Source organism: Hevea brasiliensis, chromosome 2 (assembly GCF_030052815.1).
Source record: "Hevea brasiliensis isolate MT/VB/25A 57/8 chromosome 2, ASM3005281v1, whole genome shotgun sequence".
In the NCBI taxonomy this organism is placed as follows: Eukaryota; Viridiplantae; Streptophyta; class Magnoliopsida; order Malpighiales; family Euphorbiaceae; genus Hevea; species Hevea brasiliensis.
The window spans coordinates 51,706,254-51,730,936 of NC_079494.1; the positions used below are offsets into that span (position 1 = coordinate 51,706,254).

General features: G+C 35.7%; 1 protein-coding gene across 2 annotated transcripts; it reads right to left on the minus strand.

Annotated features, from left to right (window-relative positions):
- Positions 1-764: 764 nt before the first annotated feature.
- LOC110672476 (GATA transcription factor 25) lies at positions 765-22,726 on the minus strand. 2 transcript variants are annotated; one of them, XR_002498307.2, is made up of 8 exons: positions 22,228-22,726; positions 21,803-21,886; positions 21,574-21,710; positions 20,309-20,416; positions 19,895-20,000; positions 1,227-1,286; positions 958-1,125; positions 765-867 (listed from the first exon to the last, which is right to left on the minus strand). XR_002498307.2 is itself a non-coding variant. In XM_021835269.2 (7 exons), exons 1-7 carry the CDS (start codon positions 22,510-22,512, stop codon positions 1,054-1,056), a joined length of 852 nt encoding a protein of 283 aa, XP_021690961.1. In that variant the 5' UTR covers positions 22,513-22,726; the 3' UTR covers positions 765-1,053. The 2 variants fall into 2 exon arrangements, 1 of the variants encoding a protein (XP_021690961.1); XM_021835269.2 differs by having other exon boundaries at positions 765-1,125.
- Positions 22,727-24,683: the final 1,957 nt, after the last annotated feature.

Genomic DNA, 24,683 nt, shown 5'->3' on the forward strand with positions numbered 1-24,683 from the left:
TTTTAAAAATAACATTATTTAAAATTATGATATAATAGATATATAAAATGTATTAATTATATATAATTATTTATAATTTAAATTTAATTTTTATGAAAATTAAGTTATTTTTTTTATACGATAGCTAATTAAAATTAAACAATTTGAACTTATTAACCATAAACCTAAAACTCATAGCTCAGTTTGACTCAATTTGTTTAAAGTTTATTTTCTAAACAAGTCAAGTTTAAGCTTATGAATATTCAGTTCAAACTTGACATGAGTCAAGCTTTAATTCAACTAAGCTCGAAAAATTTTTAACGAACCAAGCCTGAGCACTTCAAAACTCGGCTCAGTTTACTTACACCTTTAAATTCAAAAGTACATGGTAAAAACACTTGATTTTTATTATAGGATTACATAATTATCTTTATCACAATAAATATAAATCAAACATACACAAATGGCAGAGGAAAACACAATAGGTACTCCTAATTTTGGGGATTTTGCCTGATCAAGTTACCAATAGGCTGTTTATTTGTTAGCGAGAAAGAGATTATTATAGAAAGGGCAACACTATAGTAGGCGTGCTGCTATAATGAGATTCATGTTTAGAAGTGACTTCATTCTTGGATGAACTGGCTAATTGGTCAAAAAAACAGTTAATCGGAACTAATGTTTAGAACGTGTGGATGCAGGGATACCTTTCAGCGAAGCTGCTAATGATTTTATAGAGCTTCTGACACGGAAAGGGGGCCATCTGTGATGGTGGTCGGACATTAACATATTAAAAAAATTTGGGATATAAAATTTCCAATGATAAATCAGCGAAGCTTTATGTGATACACCTGGCATAAAATCCCCAAGAGGTAATCTCATGTAAAGTACCTAAGGAAGGAAGACAACCTCATGTATTAATGATGACACTATAATATCTGTACATTACAGAGAACAAGCTGAAAGAAATTACTAGAAAACCTTCAACTTGAGTCGGTGCCAACTGCTGCTGTGGCCATTCTTGAAACAAAGCTTCGAAACTTATCGCCTTGCTATTAAAGCTGAATCATCACCAATTTAGTAAGTAAGAAGATTGTTATGTGTCTGCATGGCATTTCCAGAGTCCGAGTCATTTGCTTCAGCTTCACCCTAATCCAGAAGCCAAACGTTGAGAACGGCATTTACAACACATCATTATGGAACAGACCAGAATCAATAGAACTTGCAATTTACACAATGGAGGAATATACCTGTTCAATTGGAGTCGCTGAATGTTCCAGGGTTTTCTTGGATAGATCTCTTAAAGTCCCCTGCAGATTTTTACTTGTCAAAAAAATGCAATTGACCAGGACATATGGTTAAATACCAGCAGTAAAAACTTATAGAGGAACTTTGAAGAACAAAACTTGGAAGAAGCCAAAAAGGTAAATAAGTTGTCATCAACTACAAATGCATTAATCACATTGAAGGCATCATAAAAAATATGTGTATACAAAACTCAACATTTATAAACCTTGTCATCTTATTTGCAGACATTATGCATGTCCCCCTTGTCCCTCTTTAAATGCTTATGTTATAACAAAAGAATTTCTCTATTTTGTAAATTTCAAACCCCATACTGAAAGCCTATAAAAGAGCAAAGAAAAAGATGGACACATCTTGACAATTCAGGAAGAAGGCCATCAAAGATTCTGTATTCTAGCATGGCATGTCTCTAGCCTTTCTGGATCGTCACAACTACCTAATACCAAGCTTCATAACAACTCAACTCAGGCTTCAACTCATTCCCAGACCCATTGGATCAACTATATGGATCTTTCCCCCCAATCTACTCCACTCAGGGTGCACTTCTTTTGAAATAAAAAAATTAAAAATTAAAATGTAAAAATAAAAAATTAGAGGTTAAAAGTTGAGTAATATTAAGGATCTAATAATTAAGGGAGTAACAAACCAGAATAAAAAGGTCAAAAGTACCAACTGTGTTGGTTCAAGGTTAAACAATACAAGGTAAAAGGTTACAATTTATTTCTATTATTTTATTATTAAATTATTAATTATAAATAGTAATAAGTACGGATAATATTGAAAATAATAAAAATAACTTTTTTCTCCCTTCGCTGTTTCCTGGGCTAACATTACAATATAGACAAAAAGGGAATTAACCTTTAAGCCCCTTAGAAAAGATATACCAAAGGGAGGTAAGTCTTTATCCCTCTTAAGTCCTCCTATACCCTCCAAACAAAATGCACCCATAATAATTATATTTTCAATAACATCCAATCATCCTCATTTCAGCAAACTCATTTTGAGTATATGTTGTCTCTTCAGGTCCAGGATCCACTGCCATATAGCATAGCCATCTAAATTACAGTTTCATTGACATTCACTTTACCTTCAACTTAGAAAGGATTCTGTTATGACTATTGAGGAAAATAAGGATATGTGATTGCATGTGAAAGTAATAGAATAGTTAGGGTGGTCTGTCATAGTTAGATGAAGAACTGAAAATTGTTAGGAAGATTGTAATTGGCGGGAACAGTTTATGAGAAGGGCTGACAGCTGTGTAAATAGTAGCTATAGTAACTAAAGAAGGGCATTCTGGAAAAATATTAAAAATCTATTCAATTTCTCTCTATTCTCTTCTCCCTAAAACTCTATTTCTTTCTCTGCTCTATTTCTATTCCTTCTGCTGCTTGAGATCCTGTTCTCAGGGATTCTGCTACATAACAAAGTGGCATCAGAGCTTTCATGGGGTAGGCACTGCTTGCTTTCCAGTTCATATGAATCGCATCCATGTCCAGATCAGTGGTAGTCTTCCCAAATTCCAGGTTTCTCCTACTCTTCTCTCTCTTCTTCTTTTTCTTCCTTTCTTGAATTCCTTCTTTCTTGAAACTTTTCTTTCTGTATGCTTCTCTCTACATTTTCCTCCAATTCTTTCTTTCTCTAACTTCTTTCTCTGATCTATTTCTATTTCTTCTCTTCTTCCTCCATTTCTTCTTTTCTCAAAGTTGAAACCCAGTTTCAAGGGTTTCTAATTCTCTCTCTGATTCCCTATTTCTCATTCTCTCTCTATTCTTTATCAGTTCCTCTTCTGTCTCCTATTCACCTATTTTTCTCTCGAGACTTATTTTCCACCCTTTCTTCCTATTTTCCTTTCCTTCTTTCTTTCCATCCAGAACAGAGTGGTTAGGTATCAGCTGGCTTCCTTTCACTATTTTTTTTTCCCTCAAATTTTCCTCCTCAATTTTTTTTCAGAAACAAAATACAATCAGATCATCAGAACATGGAAATACAATCTTGGGAACAAAAGATTCTTTTGGGTATAACCGAAATTATCTATAGAAGGAGACTGTTATGGAAAGTCAATCATTATATTATTTCTGTGTATATTCTGTATTCTGTATTCCTATTTAGGATTTCTTATTTAGGATTTCTTCCTAATTAGTATAACACAATTATAGGAATCAATTGTATATAAATACCCATGTACAGATTAATTGAAATATATGAGAATTATCTCTTTCTACATGGTATCAGAGCAGATCATCTATCTAGGGTGATTATTTGTTCTCACCACCCAGCTCAGGAGAGACCTTGGCCGCCGACCGGCCGTTTCGTCTCCGATCAACGTTGCCAGCGTCGCCTCAATCCACTGTGTGCTGTTGCCTGATCCAGTACACCATTAAAGGACTTCTGAGGTTTGGCTCTCAGATCCTATTTCGGTATTTGCTTGATTTGTGATTTTGGATTATTTTGTTGCTGTCAGCACTTTGGATTAGCGTTTCGGTTAGTTTTCTTTGTCTCAACAAATGGCAGACAATAAGAATGTTATTTCTGATGTGATTCCGATGATGACTAAGATCACGGAACACAAACTTAATGGTTTGAATTATCCGAGTGGAGTAAGATCATAGGGTCTATTTGCGTAGCATTGATAAGGATGATCACCTTACTAAAGATCCACCTACTGATGATACACAACAAACTTGGCTAAGGGAGGATGCTCGGTTGTTTTTGCAGCTTCGGAACTCGATTCACAGTGAGGTAATTAGTTTAATTAATCACTGTGAATTTGTTAAGGAATTGATGGATTACTTAGATTTTCTGTATTCTGGTAAAGGGAATATCTCCCGTATTTATGATGTTTGTAAGGCATTCTACCGTGCTTTGAAAGAGAATAAGTCTCTCACGGCTTATTTTATGGATTTTAAACGGGTATATGAGGAACTTAATGTATTGTTGCCTTTTAGTTCTGATGTGAAAGTTCAGCAGGCCCAACGGGAGCAACTGGCTATTATGAGTTTTCTTGCAGGCCTTCCTTCAGAGTATGAGACTGCTAAATCTCAGATTCTTTCCAGTTCTGAGATTTCCTCTTTGCATGAAACATTCACACGGGTCCTTCGTACAGAGAGTACCCAATCTTCACAGCCTGCCAGTAGTGCTCTTATTAGCCGTAATCCAAATGGACAACAGGGTAATAGAAGAGGAAGTAGAGGAGGAATTACAGTCAATGTATAATCAGCGTAATGGAGAGGCTAGTTCTAATCAGACTCAAGAGGAGTCATTTGTTATTATTGTCATGAGCCCGCCATACAAAATATAATTGTCCGCAACTTCAGAGGAAAAATCAGAAATCACAGATGGCAAATATAGGAGCAGAGGATTCTACAGTATCTTCCTCTGAGAAAACTGTTTTGGTATCCGCAGAGGATTTTGCACAGTTTTCCCAGTATCAGGCATCTCTAAAGCCTACTAGTTCCCCTATCACTGCGATCGCTGAATCAGGTAAATCCACTACATGCCTTGTGTCTTCCTCATCCAAATGGGTTATTGATTACGGTGCAATGATCACATGACAGTAATTCTAGTCTTCTATCTACTTTTCACTAATCCCACTTCCTCATCGTTACTTTAGCCGATGGTTCTACTTCTTGTGTCATGGGTTCTGAATCGCGAATCCGACTTCGTCAATTTCTTTGTCATCTGTTTTGTGTCTACCAAATTTCTCTTTTAATCTACCTTCTGTTAGTAAACTTACTAGTACCTTAAATTGTTCTATTTCTTTTTTTTCTGATCAGTGTTTGTTTCAGGATCTTACGACGAAGCAGATTATTGGTAAAGGACGTGAGTCAGGTGGTCTCTACATTCTGGAAAATCATGTACCGCGATCGCTTGTTTGCTCCAGACCTTAACACCTCTTGAAGCTCATTGTAGATTGGGTCATCCTTCTTTGTCTACCATGAAGAAGTTGTGTCCTCGATTTGATCTTTATCGCACTAGAATGTGAGTCGTGTCGCTTGCAAAACATCATCGCTTGCCTTCTCGTGTCTAGAGTCAATAAACGGGCTTCATCCCCTTTGAGTTAGTTCATTCCGATGTTTGGGGTCCTTGTTCTGCTACTTCTAAAAGCGGATTTCGTTATTTTGTTACTTTTGTTGATGATTACTCGTGTTACCCGGTTATATTTAATGAAGAATCGCTCGAGTTGTTTTCTATCTTTTATGCCTTTTGTAATGAAATCAAAACTCAATTTAATATTTCATGCGCATATTAAGAAGTGACAATGCTAAAGAATATTTTTCAGACAATTTCATCTTATATGACACAAAATGGCATTCTTCATCGCCTCTTCTGTGTGGATACCCCATCCCAAAATGGCGTGGCGAAAGAAAAATCGGCATCTTCTTGAGGTAACTCGTGCTCTTCCTTTTCGGATGAAAGTTCCTAAACACTTTTGCGGATGCGCTTTCTCGGCATGTTTTTGATCAATCGTATGCCTTCTTACATCCTTAATGGGGATATTCCTTATCTTGCTTTGTTCCCTACAAAATCTTTGTTTCCGTTGAACCGTATTTTTGGTTGTACTTGTTTTGTATGCGTGATGTTCGTCTCCGCAAGTTACTAAATTGGATCCAAAGTCTCTAAATGTGTCTTCCTTGGGTACTCCGGATCAAAAAGGGTACCGTTGTTTCTCTCCTACTCTTAATCGTTATCTTGTTTCTGCAGATGTCACATTTTTTGAGTCCACTCCATTTTTTTCTCAATCATCTGTGTATGAGAGTCAGGGGGAGGAAGATAATATCTTAATATATACTGTCCAACCAATGTCTAGTCCTCTCTCACAGCCTATTTCTTTCATCTCTAGACCTACTCGGCCTCCCGTTGTTCATGTTTATTCCAGGAGATTGGAGATTCCTGACTCAGATCCTCCACCAGCTACTTCGTTGGGAGATCCTGTACCTCATACTGATCATGATTCTGATCTAGACTTACCCATTGCTCTTCGTAAAGGTAAACGTTCATGTACTTACCCTATCTCTTCTTTTGTTTCTTATAAGCAATTTTCTTCTTGTTCTCGGTGTTTTGTTACTTCTTTAGACTCTATTCCCATCCCTAATCATTGGTGAGCCTTTGTCTCATCTGGCTGGTGTCTTTGCTATGAAAGAGGAAATGGAGGCTTTAGATGCTAATGGTACATGGGAGCTGTTGCCTTTACTGGTAAGAAAGCTATTGGTTGCAAATGGGTATTCTGATGAGGTAAATCTGATGGTTACGTGGCTAGATTAAAAGCACGCCTTGTAGCAAAAGGATATGCTCGGACATATGGGGTTGATTACTCGACACTTTTTCTCCTGTAGCTAAACTTACTACATTCGCTTGTTTATCTCTTTAGCACTACATATGATTGGCCCTGCACCAATTGGATATCAAGAATGCCTTCCTTCATGGTGATCTTCGTGAGGAGGTGTATATGGAGCAACCACCGAGTTTGTTGCTCGGGGAGTTGGGTAAAGTTTGTAGGCTTCAAAGTCTCTTTATGGCTTGAAACAAAGTCCTAGGGCCTGGTTTGGGAGATTCGTGAAGCGATGCAGAATTTGGTATGCAAAAGAGTAAGTGTGATCACTCGGTATTTTATAAGCAATCTGAGGTGGTCTAATTCTCTGGTAGTCTATGTGGATGACATTATCATCACCGGGAGTGACTCTGCAGTATTTCATCTCTTAAAACCTTCCTCCAAACCAGTTTTGGACCAAAGACTTGGGATTATTAAAGTATTTTTTGGGTATTGAAGTTATGAGAAGTAAGAAGGGTATTTTCTTGTCTCAAAGAAAATATGTCCTTGATCTATTGACAGAGACAGGAAAATTAGGTGCTAAGCCTTGTAGTGCACCAATGACTCCAAATTTACAACTGTTAGCGGGGATAGTGAGTTGTTTGAAGATCCAGAGATACAGAGATTGGTAGGAAAATTGAACTACCTTCATCACACTGGCCCCGACATTGCTTATGCCGTTAGTGTGGTAAGTCAGTTTATGTCTTCCCCAACTGTTGCTCATTGGGAAGCCTTGGGACAAATCTTGTGCTATTTGAAGGGAGCTCCAGGAAGAGGTTTGTTATATGGTAATCATGGGCATTTAAATGTTGAATGTTTTTCAGATGCCGACTGGGCTGGATCTAAGGTTGATAGGAGGTCAACTACTGGATATTGCGTTTTTGTTGGAGGAAATTTGGTGTCTTGGAAAAGCAAGAAGCAGAGTGTAGTTTCTCGATCTAGTGCTGAATCCGAATACAGAGCCATGGCACAATCAGTATGTGAGGTAATGTGGATATTTCAATTACTAAATGAGACAGATTTTAAGACCCCCCTGCCTGCGAAATTGTGGTGTGATAATCAAGCTGCTCTCCATATTGCTTCTAATCCGGTATTTCATGAGCGGACCAAACATATTGAGATTGATTGTCACTTTGTTCGTGAAAAGATTCAACAACAGATCATCTCAACAGGACATATCAAAACTGGAGAGCAGTTAGGAGATATTTTCACAAAAGCTCTGAATGGAGCTAGGATTGACTACATTTGTAACAAGTTGGGCATGATTAACATCTATGCTCCAACTTGAGGGGGAGTGTTATGGAAAGTCAATCATTATATTATTTCTGTGTATATTCTGTATTCCTATTTAGGATTTCTTATTTAGGATTTTTTCCTAATTAGTATAACACAATTATAGGAATCAATTGTATATAAATACCCATGTACAGATTAATTGAAATATATGAGAATTATCTCTTTCTACAGAGACCATATGAAGAATCAAGGGAGCAACAATTGGAAATATTAGATCAGAAATGGAAAAACTAGATTAGAAAATGGAAAGACTATATCAGAAAATGGAAAGATTTAACAGGTAAACAGGCAAGATGCTAGAGTCCATTAAAATTTAAAAAACCAGCATCCATATATCTGAAGATTCTTGTAGTGGCAATGAATTGGAATTAACAATCCAAGAGAAGATAGAGGATTACAAAGCTAAAGAGACTATACTTCTTGACAACATAACAACTTTGTATGATGGTGAAGATAAGAAATTGATGGCAGAGAGGTTAAAAGATGAAAATCTTATGGGCTAAACATCCAAGGTTGATAGAGAGGAAGAAGTTACTATTCTACTAAAGACAACATTATATGCATCAGTTGACAAGGAGAAAGCACAAGAAGGGTTGTCAAAACTCTCTAGTGGGGTCATCGTTCTTAAGGTTTTGGGGGCTAGGGAGACAGGAGATTTTCTTTTTAAGTATTTTATTAAGGAGCAATTTAGTCAAAAGCAAAGCTTTGCAGCATATTTTCACTTGGAATGGAAAAAGGGCAAATACTATTCCTGTGATTTCTTCATTTCCATAGAAGATGAATGGGAAATAGCCAGAAGGCAAAAGAAGAAATTCATCTCCTATGGTGCAGGAAAGGGAAAAAAAATCCAATTCAACAATCTTGATTCTTTCCGGTTTTTTTTTTTTTTTTTCTCTGCTACATTTGATGGTCATTTCCTGGATATGTAGGCAACAATTTTACTGATATATTGCAGTTTCCATTATTCATTCTTGAGGAAAAGAATGATTTCAAGAAGTGGGGAATGTTATGACTAATAAGGAAAATAAGGAGATGTAATTGTATGTGAAAGTAATAGAATAGTCAGGTGGTCTATGGTAGGCAGTTGAAGAACTGAAAGTTGTTAGGAAGATTGTAATTGGCAGGAACAGTTATGGGAAGGGTTGACAGCTGTATAAACAATAGCTATAGTAACTGAAGAAGAGCATTCTGGAAAAATATTAAAAATTTATTCAATTTCTCTCTCATTCTCTCTATTCTCTTCTCCCTAGAACTCTATTTCTATTCTTTCTACTGCTTGAGATCCTGTTGTTAGGGATTCTGCTACATGATAGATTCTTAAGTCACATAACTGCGATCACAGTTTCCAATTCCAACCAACATGCTTTAATCTTATAAGTGGCATTCTTCTCACTCTACCCATCCCTTTGTATAACAGAACCTATGTATTGAAAATTAATGATTCAATGCACGTCTACTCCATCTAGTTTAACTACCCTTCTCATGCTTTCTCTTACCTTAAGAAATTGTGATGCATATATTCAATTTTAAGGGGTGTTTGGTTTACCTTTTAAGTATAGCTGATAGCTGATAGATACCCAAACATGTGAATTAGAGTGCTTGGTAAACTTAAAAAAATAGAGCTGATAGCTGATGGGTAACTAATATGTAACCATCAGCTACAGTTTGTATCGGGCTATCAGCTCTATTTTTAGAGTTATTTCTCATCAACTGATAGCTAATTTGATTTTATTTTTTATTTAGACCATATTATCATTTTTCATGTAATTCGAACATAATATTATTAATGCTTTTATTTTTTTCATTTATAATCTTAACATCTTAATTAGCATATTACAACTTTGTTAAAAATATTTTTTATTAATAACATAAAATATAAAATACTTATTTATTATGAAATAATACATTTTTTACATCTAATAACTTAAAATTAGCTATAAGTTTTTCTTTTATCAATAATAATAATTATTTTATTATTTTGTAACTACATTTTTAAAGTTATTTAATTATTTTTAAAAAATTTAATTATTTTCTTATTTTAACAATAAAATAAGCAATATAATATAATAAATCAATAATTATATATATATATTTAAATAATATAATAAATGATATAATATATTAAATTAATAATTATATATTTAATTCAATAATAAAATAAATAATATACAACTCAACTCAACTAACCCTTTATCCCAAAAATTTAGGGTCGGCTATATGGATTCTCTTTCTCCACTCTAAACGATTTTGAATTAAATCCTCGGAAATGTGTAATACTTTTAGATCATGTTGTACTACTCTCTTCCAAGTTAATTTAGGTCTACCTCTTCTTTTCCTTCTATCCTCTACCCAATTGTGCTCTACTTGTCTAACTGAATCATTCATATGTCTACATTTCACATGACCAAACCACCTCAATCTCCCTTCTCTCAACTTATCCTCTATTGGTACCCCTCCTACCTTTTCTCTAATACTCTCATTACGGACTTTATTTAATCTAGTATGGCCACTCATCCACCTTAATATTCCTATCTCCGCGACTCCTATCTTAAACACATACGACTCCTTCAGTGCCCAACACTCACTACCATATAACATGGCCGGTCGTATGGCTACACAGTAAAATTTTCTTTTCAGCTTATTGGGAATCTTGCGATCACATAAAACTCTCGTGGCACGTATCCACTTCAACCATCCGGCTTTAATCTTATGACTAACATCCTCCTCACATCCCCCATCTACTTGAAGGACTGAGCCGAGATATTTAAAGTGATTACTTTGAGACAATATCACTCCATCCAAACTAACTCCTTCCCTATCACCAGTTCAGCCTTCACTGAATTTGCAATGCATGTATTCTGTCTTCGTTCTACTTAACTTAAAGTCCTCTGACTCTAGAGTACTTCTCCAAAGCTTTAACTTTCTATTAACTCCTTCTTGCGTCTCATCTATCAAAACTATATTATCCACAAACATCATGCACCAAGAAATACTCTCTTGTATATGTTTAGTTAATTCATCTAAAACTACTGTAAAAAGGTAAGGGCTTACAGCCAAACTTTGGTGTAATCCAACTGAGATAGGAAAATCTCGTGTCTCCTCCCACAATGCTCACAATAGTAGTTGATCCTTCATACATGTCTTTCAATACTTGTATATACCTAATAGATACCCCCTTTTATTCTAACACTCTCCATAAGACATCTCTTGGAACACTATCATAAGCCTTCTCCAAATCGATAAAAACCATATGTAAATTTTTTCTCGCATCTCTATATTTCTCCATCAAGCTTCTAATGAGAAAGATCGCTTCCATAGTTGAACGACCAGGCATGAAGCTAAATTGATTTTGAGAGATAGAAGTATCATGGCGTAATCGATGTTCCACAACTCTCTCCCACAACTTCATAGTATGGCTCACGAGTTTAATTCCCCTATAGTTTGAACAACTCTGTATGTCTTCCTTATTTTTAAAAATAGGTACTAAAATACTCATCCTCCATTCATCAAGCATTTTCCTTGAATTTAGAATCTTATTAAACAATTTAGTTAACCATGTCACTCCCATATCTCCCAAACACTTCCACACTTCAATTGGTATTCTATCGGATCCACAGGCTTTACCCACTTTCATTCTCTTAAGCACTTCCTTTACTTCTAAAGATTTAATCCTTCTAGTATAATTCACATTCTTTTCTATTGCTCTGTAGTCTATATTCACGCTATTACCATTTTGACTATTATTAAAGAGATTATCAAAATAATTTCTCCATCTTTCTTTTAATGTCCTCATCTTTCACCAACACTTTTCTTCTTTATCCTTAATGCACCAAACTTAATTGAGATCTTGACATTTCTTTTCTCTCCTCCTTGCTAATCTATAAATATCTCTCCCCTTCTTTAGTTCCAAGTTTCTCATATAACTTTTCAAAGGCCTGCACTCTTGCTTGACTAACTGCCCTTTTTGCTTCTTTCTTTGCTATCTTGTACTGTTCATATGCCTTATTATTATCACACTTAGATAATTTCTTGTACCATTCTCTCTTTCTCTTCACTGCCTTTTGTACTTCCTCATTCCACCATCATCTCTCTTTTGAGGGTGGTCCATGTCCTCTAGACTCTCTAAGTACTTTTCTAGCTACTTCTCTAATCTTTGATGTCATCTGTATCCACATATCATTGGCCTCCATATCCAGCTTCCATGTTTCGGACTCGAGAAGCTCATTTTTGAACTTGACTTGCTTTACTCATTTGAACTCCCACTACTTTGTTCGAGCTACACTATTTCTTCTAACCTTACTGGAATTGTTTCTAAACTTGACATCCAAGACCACTAACCGATATTGACTTGTTAAAGCCTCTCCCGGAATGACCTTACAATCCTTGAATAGAGCTTTATTTGTCTTCCTGGTTAAGAGGAAGTCAATTTGGCTTCTATGTTGCCCACTTTTGAAAGTCACTAAATGTGACTCTTTTTATGAAGTAGGTATTTACTAATATAAGGTCGTATGCCATAGCAAAATTCAAAATGCTTTTTCCCTCCTCATTTCAGTTGCCAAATCCAAAACCTCCATGATCATTCTCATAACCTTGCTTATCACTTCCTACATGTCCATTCAAATCTCCACCAATGAAAACATTCTCTTCATTCAGTATGCTTTGCATTAGATCATCCATATCCTCCCAAAACCTTTGTTTACTCTCACTATCTAGTTCTATTTGTGGAGTATAAACACTAACTACATTTATTGTTTCTCCTTCTAGTACTAGTTTTACTAGTATAATTCTACCTCCTACTCTATTCACAGCTATTACAGCATTTTTCAATGTTCTATCTATGATTATGCCCACACCGTTCTTATTTCTCTCCTTTCCGGTAAACTACAGTTTGTACCCACTTCCTTACCCACTTCCTTACTTTTCTCTCCTACCCATTTAGTCTCCTGAATGCAAGCAATATTCACCCTTCTCCATTCCAAGATATCCACAAGCTCGATTAATTTTCCTGTAAGTAATCCAATATTCTAAGTACCCACCCTGATTCTCCTCCTATCATGTTCTTTCTATGATATTTCAATAATAAAATAAATTATATGATATATATCCTTATCAGTCAATTTACGTATCAACAGCAACAACTAAACATAATTTTATCAAACCCTTAACATAAATCAGCTTTATCAGTTACCAATTATCAGCTATCAACAATAGTTATCAGCTAGCGGTCATCAGTTGTATCTAACAGTTAAACCAAATAGGTCCTTTAGTCAAAACAATTAAAGGATGCAATTTATATTCTCCATTTACCAAGCTTCACAACAGTGGTTGGAATTCAAACCTCTTAGAACAATTAAAAACAGGAAGAAAGGTCAAATATGCCCTTGTTCTTTTTCACAATATCCAATTATGCCCAAATTGACCTTGTCAGCCCGATTAACCCATAACTTTCAATTAAAATTCAAATTTGTCCCACAATTGTCAGAAAACAGGAAATTGAGAAGCACGCGCCACATGATATTAAAAAGAGAAATTACTATTTAGTCTTTCTATTTTAATGAAACTAACTACTTATTCTTTCTATTTTGAAAAATGTTATGGAAAGTCAATCACTATATTATTTCTTTGTATATTCTGTATTCTATATTCCTATTTAGGATTTATTAATTAGGATTTATTCCTAATTAGTAGAACACAATTATAGGAATCAATTGTATATATATATACCCATGTACAGATTAATTGAAATTAGGAGAATCATCTCTTTCTACATGGTATCAGAGCAGGTCATCTATCTAGGGTGACTATTTGTTCTCACCACCCAGCTCAGGAGAGACCTTGGCCGCCGACCGGCCGTTTCGACTTCGATCAACAGCGCCGACGTCACCTCAACCACCACTGTGTGCGGTTGCCTGATCCAGTATACCATTAAAGAACTTTTGAGGTTTGGCTCTCAGATCCTATTTTGGTATTTGCTTGATTTGTGATTTTGGATTATTTTGCTGTTGTAAGCACTTTGGATTAGCGTTTCGGTTAGTTTTCTTTATCTCAATAAATGACAGAAAATAAGAATGTTATTTCTGATGTGATTCCGTTGATGACTAAGATCACGGAACACAAACTTAATGGTTCAAATTACTTGGAATGGAGTAAAACTGTTAGGGTCTATTTGCGTAGCACTGATAAAGATGATCACCTTACTAAAGATCCACCTACGAATGATACACGACAAACTTGGCTAAGGGAGAATGCTCGGTTGTTTTTGCAGCTTCGGAACTCGATTCACAGTGAGGTAATTAGTTTAATTAATCACTGTGAATTTGTTAAGGAATTGATAGATTACTTAGATTTTCTGTATTCTGGTAAAAGAAATATCTCCCGTATTTATGATGTTTGTAAGGCATTCTACCGTGCTGAGAAAGAGGATAAGTTTCTCACGGCTTATTTTATGGATTTTAAACGGGTATATGAGAAACTTAATGTATTATTACCTTTTAATCCTGATGTGAAAGTTCAGAAAGCCCAACGGGAGCAACTGGCTGTTATGAATTTTCTTGTAGGCCTCCCTTCAAAGTATGAGACTGCTAAATCTCAGGTTCTCTCCAATTCTGAGATTTCCTCTTTGCATGAATCGTTCACACGGGTCTTTCGTACAAAGAGTACCCAATCTTCACAGCCTGCCAGTAGTGCTCTTATTAGCCTTAATCCAAATAATAGAAATGGAAGTAGAGGAGGAATTACAGGCAACAGAAGTAATCAGCGTAATGGAGAGGCTAGTTCTAATCATGACTCAAGAGGAGTCATTTGTTATTATTGCCATGAGCCTGGCCATACAAAATATAATTGTCTGCAACTTCAGAGAAAAAATTAGCAATCAAAGATGACAAATATGGCAGCCGAGGATTCTACAATATCTTCCTCTGAGAAAACTATTTTGGTATCTGCAGAGGATTTTGCACAGTTTTTCCAGTATCAGGCATCTCTAAAGCTTACCAGTTCCCCTGTCACTGCGATCGCTGAGTCAGGTAAATTCACTACATGCCTTGTGTCTTCCTCATCCAAATGGGTTATTGATTCTGGTGCGACAGATCACATGACAAGTAATTCTAGTATTCTATCTGCTTTTCAGTCTAATCTCACTTCCTCTACTGTTACTTTAGCTGATGATTCTACTTCTTGTGTCATGGGTTCTGGAACTGCGAACCCGACTTCATCAATTTCTTTGTCATCTGTTTTGTGTCTACCAAAATTCTCTTTTAATCTACTTTCTGTTAGTAAACTTACTCGTACCTTGAATTGTTCTGTTTCCTTTTTTACTGAACAGTGTTTGTTTCAGGATCTTACGACAAAGCAGATTATTGGTAGAGGACGTGAGTCAGGTGGTCTCTACATTCTGGAAAATCATGCACCTCGGTCACTTGTTTGCTCTAGTACCTTAACACCTCTTGAAGCTCATTGTAGATTAGGTCATCCTTCTTTGTCAACCATGAAAAGCTATGTCCTCAGTTTCAGTCTTTATCAGTACTAGAATGTGAGTCGTGTCAGTTTGCAAAACATCATCGTTTGCCTTCTGTGTCTAGAGTCAATAAACGGGCTTCATCCCCTTTTGAGTTAGTTCATTCTGATGTTTGGGGTCTTTGTTCTGTTACTTCTAAAACTGGATTTCGTTATTTTGTTACTTTTGTTGATGATTACTCTTGTGTTACCTGGTTATATTTAATGAAGAATCGTTCTGAGTTGTTTTTTATCTTTCGTGCCTTTTGTAATGAAATCAAAACTCAATTTAATATTTCTGTGCGCATATTAAGAAGTGACAATGCCAAAGAATACTTTTCAGCACAATTTCAGTCGTATATGAAATAAAATGGCATTCTTCATCAGTCTTCCTGTGTGGATACCCCATCCCAAAATGGTGTGGCCGAAAGAAAAAATCGGCATCTTCTTGAGGTAACTCGTGCTCTTCCTCGTGCTCTTCCTTTTCAGATGAAAGTTCCTAAACACTTTTAGGCGGATGCAATTTCTACGGTATATTTTTTTATCAATCGTATGCCATATTCTATCCTTAATGGGGATATTCCTTATACTGCTTTATTTCCTACAAAATCTTTGTTCCCTGTTGAACCCCGTATTTTTTGTTGTACATGTTTTGTGCGTAATGTTCGTCCACCGATTACTAAATTGGATCCAAAGTCTCTCAAATGTGTCTTCCTTGAGTACTCCCGACTGCAAAAAGGGTACCGTTATTTCTCTCCTACTCTTAATCGTTATCTTGTTTCTGCAGATGTCACATTTTTTGAGTCCACTCCATTTTTTCCTCACTTATCTATGTATGAGAGTCAGGGAGAGGAGGATGATCTCTTAATATATACTGTCCAACCAATGTCTAGTCCTCTCCAACAGCCTGTTCCTTCTGTCTCTAGACCTACTCGACCTCCCTTGTTCATGTTTATTTCAGGAGATTGGAGATTCCTGACTCAGATCCTCCACCATCTACTTCGTTGGGAAATCCTGTACCTCATACTGATCATGATTCTGATCTAGACTTACTCATTGCTCTTCGTAAAAGTAAACGTCCATGTACTTACCCTATCTCTTCTTTTATTTTTATAATCAATTATCTTCTTATTCTCGGTGTTTTGTTATTTCTTTAAACTGTTCCTATCCCTAATCATTGGTGAGGCCTTTGTCTCATCCCGGGCCGGTGTCTTTGCTATGAAAGAGGAAATTGAGGCTTTAGATTCTAATGGTACATGGGAACTGTTGCCTTTGCCCACTGGTAAGAAAGTTATTGGTTGCAAATGGGTATTTACAGTAAAGGTAAATCCTGATGGTTCTGTCGCCAGGTTAAAAGCACGCCTTGTAGCAAAAGGATATGCTCAGACATATGGGGTTGATTACTCTAATACTTTTTCTCCTGTAGCTAAACGTACTTCTGTTCGCTTGTTTATCTCTTTAGCAGCTACATATGATTGGCACCTGCACCAATTAAATATCAAGAATGCTTTCCTTCATGGTGATCTTCAGGAGGAGGTGTATATGGAGCAACCACCTGGGTTTGTTGCTCAGGGGAGTTGGGTAAAGTTTGTAGGCTTCGAAAGTCTCTTTATGGCTTGAAACAAAGTTCTAGGGCCTGGTTTGGGAGATTCAGTGAAGCAGTACAGGAATTTGGTATGCAAAAGAGTAAGTGTGATCACTCAGTATTTTATAGGCAATCTGAGGCTGGTCTAACTCTCCTCGTAGTCTATGTGGGTGACATTGTCATCACTGGGAGTGACTCTGCAGGTATTTCATCTCTTAAAACCTTCCTCCGAACTCAGTTTCGAACCAAAGACTTGGGATTGTTAAAGTATTTCTTGGGTATTAAAGTTATGAGAAGTAATAAGGGTATTTTCTTGTCTCAAAGAAAATATGTCCTCGATTTATTGACAGAAACAGGAAAATTAGGTGCTAAGCCTTGTAGTGCACCAATGACTCCGAATTTGCAACTGTTAGCAGGGGATAGTGAGTTGTTTGAAGATCCAAAGAGATACAGGAGATTGGTAGAAAAATTGAACTACCTTACAGTCACTCGTCCTGACATTGCTTATGCCGTTATTTTGGTAAGTCAGTTTATGTCTTCCCCAACTGTTGCTCACTGGGAAGCCTTGGGACAAATCTTGTGTTATCTGAAAGGTGCTCCAGGAAGAGGTTTGTTATATGGTAATAATGGGCATTTAAATGTTGAATGTTTTTCAGATGCTGACTGGGCTGGATCTAAGATTGATAGGAGGTCAACTACTGGATATTGCGTTTTTGTTGGAGGAAGTTTGGTATCTTGGAGAAGCAAGAAGTAGAGTGTAGTTTCTCGATCTTGATTGGCACAATCAGTATGTGAGGTAATGTGGATACTTCAATTACTAGATGAGACAACTTTTAAGACCTGTCTGCCTGCGAAATTGTGGTGTGATAATCAAGCTGCTCTCCATATTGCTTCTAATCCAGTGTTTCACAAGCGGACCAAACATATTGAGATTGATTGTCACTTTGTTCGTGAAAAGATTCAACAACAAATCATCTCAACAGGACACATCAAAACTGGAGAATAGTTAGGAGATATTTTCACAAAAGCTCTGAATGGAGCTAGGATTGACTACATTTGTAACAAGTTGAGCATGATTAACATCTACACTCCAACTTGAGGGGGAGTATTATGGAAAGTCAATCACTATATTATTTCTTTGTATATTCTGTATTCTGTATTACTATTTAGGATTTCTTATTTATGATTTCTTCCTAATTAGTAGAACACAATCACAGGAATCAATTGTGTATATATACCCATGTACAGATTAATTGAAATTAAGGAGAATCATCTCTTTCTACAAAAAATACATTAGTTAGTCCCCGCATTTTTGTTGTGCCTATTCTTTAGTCCTTATACGTAGTTTAAATCAAGTTTTTTGTTGGTCAATGTATTCAAATGAGAGATATTATTGTATAGTTCATGGTTTAAAAAATAACAAGACTATATAATTGTCTTTTTAAAATTATAGGGTCTGAATGAAATTCAAACTAACAACTAAAATGACTAGATGAACTAAAAAGTAAACAGAACAAAAATAAAGGAACTAACTAATATATTCTTCAAAATATGAAGACCAAATAGTTAGTTTCTTTAGAATAGTGAGACTAAATAGTAATTTTTCCTCTTAAAAAAATAATGAAATCCCTAATGGGTCTCCCTTACATCAATCTAACTCTGGAAAAGTCTAGGTATGGATATTCACCATCAATATAGCTTCTCGCCTATGTCTAATATAATCCTCTAGTCAACACAGATTGGTAAACGACCCAACCCAAGAGCTTCTCTCTCTCTCTCTCTCTCTCTCTCTCTCTCTCTCTCTCTCTCTCCTTTCAAGAAAAAGCCCAAGGCATCCCACTCCTTTACCAATTCAATTCCAATTTCAATCTTTTTCATCAAATCAATCCTAGTTCCTCCTTCCATGCTTATTACCAATTTCTTGTAGAAGAAATGTCATCGAAGATGGAGGTGGTGGAGGTCCAATTTAATATTGGGGAATCAGCATCTGTTAATGGGGCCAATGGGATCAATAATGCTGATGTTGGTGGCGATGATGGCTTAAGGAATGATGTTTGCACAACCACTGCCTATGGGATTTTAGAAGCTTCAGAGAATGTTGGAGAGTGACGGTTTCTCTATTTCCAAGCCTGATGGCCTCAGATACTATGCGCTCCAGTGGGCTACTTTGAATAATCAGAATGTCGTTGCTCGCTATATCATTGACGTGTTAATCCCACTTCTGCTTTGATTTTGAATCTTAGGAGCCCTTATCAATTCACCAGGAGACATAGCATTCGATTCTCTTCCTGTTAATTTGCGCATCACTCAACCCAAAACTTGCGTTGTCTATCTATCATGGCAGCTTTTTGTTTCCTCCATTCTTCCTCTCTAAAAGTTTTCTTCCTGTTCCTTTGGCTTAAGGGTCTTTGTAAATTTCACAAACCGTGCTTCTTGCCTCTTAATTTCACCATCTCTCCAGTTACTTTGTTTTTTTTTTTTTGCACTTTCTAATTTTTTCCTCTTCCTTAATTTCATAGCATTCATAAAGTTGCTTTATCTTTTTTACGCATTTCATCAAAAAATTGAATGCATCACTTGATAAACTAACAACATTGACCAAAATATGCAACTTCCCAGAGTGTATGAATAATCAGTTTGATAACCACACATCAATGGCAATGTCTGACAGCATATCTATAGTTCTAATCAACGAGAGTAGCAATTTTACAAGATTAATAAGGAAAAGATAACATATGATATATCAAACATTCAGAAAGAGTCAAAAATATCAACATCATGTACACAAATCATGTGGATAAACACAGGGCAGAAATACCAACACGGACAGGATACACATGCATATAGCGAGAGAGAGAGAGAGAGAGAGAGAGAGAGAGAGAATACAACAAAATCAAGATGATGATCAGTTGGAATTAATTATATATACTAACCCTGTTTGCCCAAAAAAGCCCACAGGCATTACAAAGTGACCTTGGGCCTGACGGACCACGCCGCATCATTGGGGTTGATTTTGAACTAATGCCACAATGTGTACACCTAAAGGGTGCAAATAAATAAGAAAATTATTCTTTCTTCATTAATCATTATAGCAAACAAAATATTGCACAATTGATAGCCAAATATAAACACAAAAAGAACTTCTGTGGTAACAGAGCACAATTAGACCCTCAAATGGAGACAAAAAAAATAAAGCATGAAAATGTTATATTGGTAAAGAAATTCATATCTACTATTGTTTTTCTTTTCCTCCCTTTCATCTCTTGCTCTCACAATTCCACTAGAATTTCAGACAGGAAGTTGTATTTGGGGAATCAATAAATTCCAAATGATTATGCAAAACTCACGAGGTTTCTTGCTGGCTGTCATCTTGTCCTGAATCCTGACCACCAGCCCAACCATATGCTCCATCTGACTTCTTGGAAGAAGTAAATTGACCCTTATTACGCTGCATCCTGATGAGGCCAAACATTTAAAATATAAATCAGAAATCAAAATAGAAGGCGGTAAGACCAGGCTGATCAATAATGCAGAATTATCAATACCTACAGCAGTCTATAAAATAAAATCAATCATATGAAAGGCAGAAACATCTATCGACCAAAAACACATCCACTTGTTTCTGGATTTGTAATTGTAAAGAGGCAAGAAAAAAAGGATTCAGAGAAATGAACAAAATAATGAGTACAGTTTAATCAAAATGGCTACATAACATACAACCAAGGAAAAAAGTTCTTTCCATGATCTTAAAACAGAACAGATGGCGTTACCCCAGTGGACATCTGCATTCCTTACCAGTCAAATTTCTCTTTAAATTTTACAGAGACATTGTAAGCAGCCGACAATTAAAATAAGTATCTAAAGTACTGGAATTCTAAAAATATATAAATCAATGAATGTTGATAATCCTCTACTTTTCCTTTTATGTGCATTCAAGTGGAAAAGACAGTGAAGGCCAACAGATGAAAAAAATTAATGCTTATTGGCTAGACAACAATTAAAAGTGAAAAAAAGAAAAATATATATGATAGGAATGCAAACAGTCTGACATCATAAAAACTTATGAAAAAATTTAGCCCTAAAGAAAAAAAGATTGTGAAAATAAATTATCCACAGGCTAGCATAACTAACTTTGAGATCACTGCATAATAGATTGTAAATGGAATCATCATCCAAAACTATGTTTCCATATTTCAATTTTTGTTCACAAAGAGAGGAAGCTAATCTCCTTTTCACTGCTCTAGTCAGAGCTTCTAAAACGAGTCCAGCAAAGAGACTTCATAATTTAAACTTGCTGGTTTGCATATTCAATTTTAGAATTTCTGGCAGTAGAAGTAACAGGTCTTTTTGTATGTATGTAGACAATAATTTCCTTTCAAAATTATGCTTCTAGACTGAAATTGTGGTTCCATAAGTGAACTATTATTGGAAGAATTAATGCACATTATGAATGCTTTAAAATTTTGCAGAAGTTGTTGATAAAGGCTTTGGTGATAATGTATCAGAGCATTTTTCTTTTCAGTTTGCTTTTTATACGTGAAAGTATCAGTTCTCTTAGAACTAAGTGAACCATCAATGTAACTTAATGCAGGATACAACAATATAACCACACCTGAGTGCAACCTCTTGGCGTACGCTGTATCTAACTTTCTTATCAAAGCACCGCTCTTTCCTCTTCTGCCTGAACCTATTTAATGAGGCTGCTCTCTGGGGTTGAGTACATCGTCCTGGATACTCCACCACTGCACCCTAAAAAGAATAAATTCGGCAAATAAATAAGGGAAATTTTTAGAATACCACGCGTGCAGATAAAAACTATAATTTCATGATTGAGAAGATACCCTTTGGTTTTGAGGTGCTACTTCTAGACCATGCGGACCTGAAGTTAGTTCACATCCACCCAATAGTAATAGCACTGCTTGAACCTGTAAGAATTACCATGCATACCTTATTATTAAAATTTCAAACTACAGATAAGCCAAACTTTATTCTCATTTTACTTCTCATTATATTAAAGCGCAAAAAAGCTAAACCGAAAGTCAAATCTAGGTTGCTTGTTGTTTTCATTATCTTATAGCTCAAAATTGATGATTTATTAGGCTCATTTGAGCTGAAATAAGCAATTCCTCTGCTTCTTAAACAATGAAGAACCTCTAAATTTTTAAACTTCAATATCTTTCCTTTCCTCCCCTTACATTCACTCACAAAAAAAAGAAAAAAAAAACCCTAAATCATACAATTCACAAACCCAAAAAAAAAAAGATACCTTATCAGGAGTAACAGCATCGAACACATAAACTTGACCGCGAAACGTCAATGTGAGTTGGCTGGAGACATCGCTTCGCTGAATAGCGAGCTCGGAGCCAGTACCACTACCAGGAACGTATACTGAATCATGAGATACATCCTCCACGACAACACCAGCAGCGTTTCCGTCTTCATAACGAATATGGTGATGGTCGATAGAGTCAGCAGCAGCACCGTCTTCGTCATCGGCGGCGGGGGCAGCGATCTGATGATGAACGTTCATAGGCTGGGAATGACCGTACATTGGCGAGTCTGAGGTCAAAACTGAGGATTAAGAAGCATTACAGAGAGGGAAAAGAAGAGAAGAGAAGTGAATTTGGGGGAATTGCATAAGACCCTAACCCTAATCGAGTGAGAGAGAGTAAAAGAGTGAAAAGCGAAAAACGGGAGAAGAAGGGTGGAACGAGGAAGAGCCGAAGAGGTGAGAGCTGAGGTTTGCAAAAAAGAAAATTAAAAAATAAAAAAAAAGAGAGAGAAAATGGGTATGGGCGTGGGTGTGAGTGTGGAAGTACCGCCAACGGGCCTGTTGTTTTTTTTTTAACGATTCAAGTGGTTTGATTTTCTTTTTTTAAGAAAAAGATTAACGCCATAAATCAAGATCAATGCAGAATCTGACTCCCTAATATCAAATTTAAGGACTGTTTGGTACATAATTAATAATAAATAATTATTATTCTTATAACTTTTTATCACTTATTAATATTTTTTAAATATTTAAAAAATATCAAAATAACTTTTCATCTCATTAACGTTTATATTTTTTTAGGAGTTAAATGTTAATATTAGGATTTATATTAATAATTATACTCTTTAAAAGTTAAAACTTACAAAGCTAATATTTAACTCTTGATTTTTTAATCTTTTACAAAATACAAATAAACTGAATATATCAAATAATGGACAATAGTATTTGTTGATCTATAGACAAAAGACACCAAGCATAATCTAAGCTCACTAAGGATAGAGCTACATTCATCAACAAAAGAACCAAAATAAGAAACATCTTGAGCTTTACTATGGAGAGCCTTCATTAAGAGCTAGGAATCTAATCGAAGATGATATTACTCAAGCCCTTACTTTCTAGCTAAGATCTTTCAGGAATAAAAGAGTCTCAACTAATTTTGGGTTAGAAGGGCCAAGAAGGATGACCTGACAAACTTTCAAGAAGAAGCACTGATGAGAATCAAGCTACATCTACGCCAAAGGATTTCATCCAAGGTCCAATTACTAGAGTCAGAGCTAAATCACTTCAGAATTTAATTTGTGAAATCTTAAGGAGCAAAAATTATAAACTGGAATGGCATGAAAAAAATTATAAATGATTAAATTTGGTGAAAATTAAGCTTAGAAGTGACCAGGTGTCATGTGGAGCATTAGGTTACATGGAATAACCTGTATACATGCATGCACCAGATTCAACCCATGTACATGCATCTGCTGGCACCTTTTTGAAGGAATATTCCTTGCTGTTATAACCACCTCTTTTTGGACTTAAATGCCTTTATTTGCTGCTGTATTAAATTTGCTTTTTGTTGGGAGTTTTTAGTCTTTTGATAGATTAATTTTTGTTTGGACTTAAAGCTCCTTATAGCTGTTACTAAAGTAGGGATATTTTTGTCTTTAGCTTTCGAGTTAAGAGACTATAAATACAAGTGTAATGAGAGAGTGGAGGACACACTTTGAATATTAATGAAAGATTGTTTCTACTCCATTAGTGAGTAAATTGGCTGTTACCTTTGTTCTTGTGAAGCTCATTGGCTTGCTGAGATTTCTATCTTGCAAGGTTTAATGTGCATAATATTCTTAGTTTATTCATTCTCCATATAAATTAGGTAAAGAATCCCATTTCTGATATTTTCTTTGAATTACACAGCAATCTGATTGTGCTGGTTCAAAGAATCAAATTCATACATCTTGATTTGGTGCTTTCCATATTGTTCCTTTAATTCTTGAATGTGGGTTTTCAAGTTACTAATTGCTTGAGGGTTCACATCAGTTTTGGTATCACAGCAAAGGGACATCCAAACAAGGTAGATTCTCTGTTTGCTTCTTATTCTTTGTGCTTACTTTGTGTTTGTTACCCTTTTCATATTTGCTATTTGGCTTTAGTTCCATATTTACTTCTACTTCTTCATCTTGCACCTAGTTCTTTCTTGCTAAACCTTGTTTTGCTTCTTATTGTGTTTCTGTTATTCACATTTTTGTTCATTGTATGCTTGACCGAAATTGGCTCTTGGGGTTTAGTGTAATCTGTTTGTTTAAAAATTTGTTTTGTTGAGTTTGTCTTAGGGTTTTGGGTTAATCAAGCCAAAGCTATTATTCTAGCTATCTATTTTGCTTCCTTCATTTTGATATCAAGCATGAGAGCTTATTTGGGTCATTGAGTTTGGCTTACCTATTTGGCCTAAAACTGTA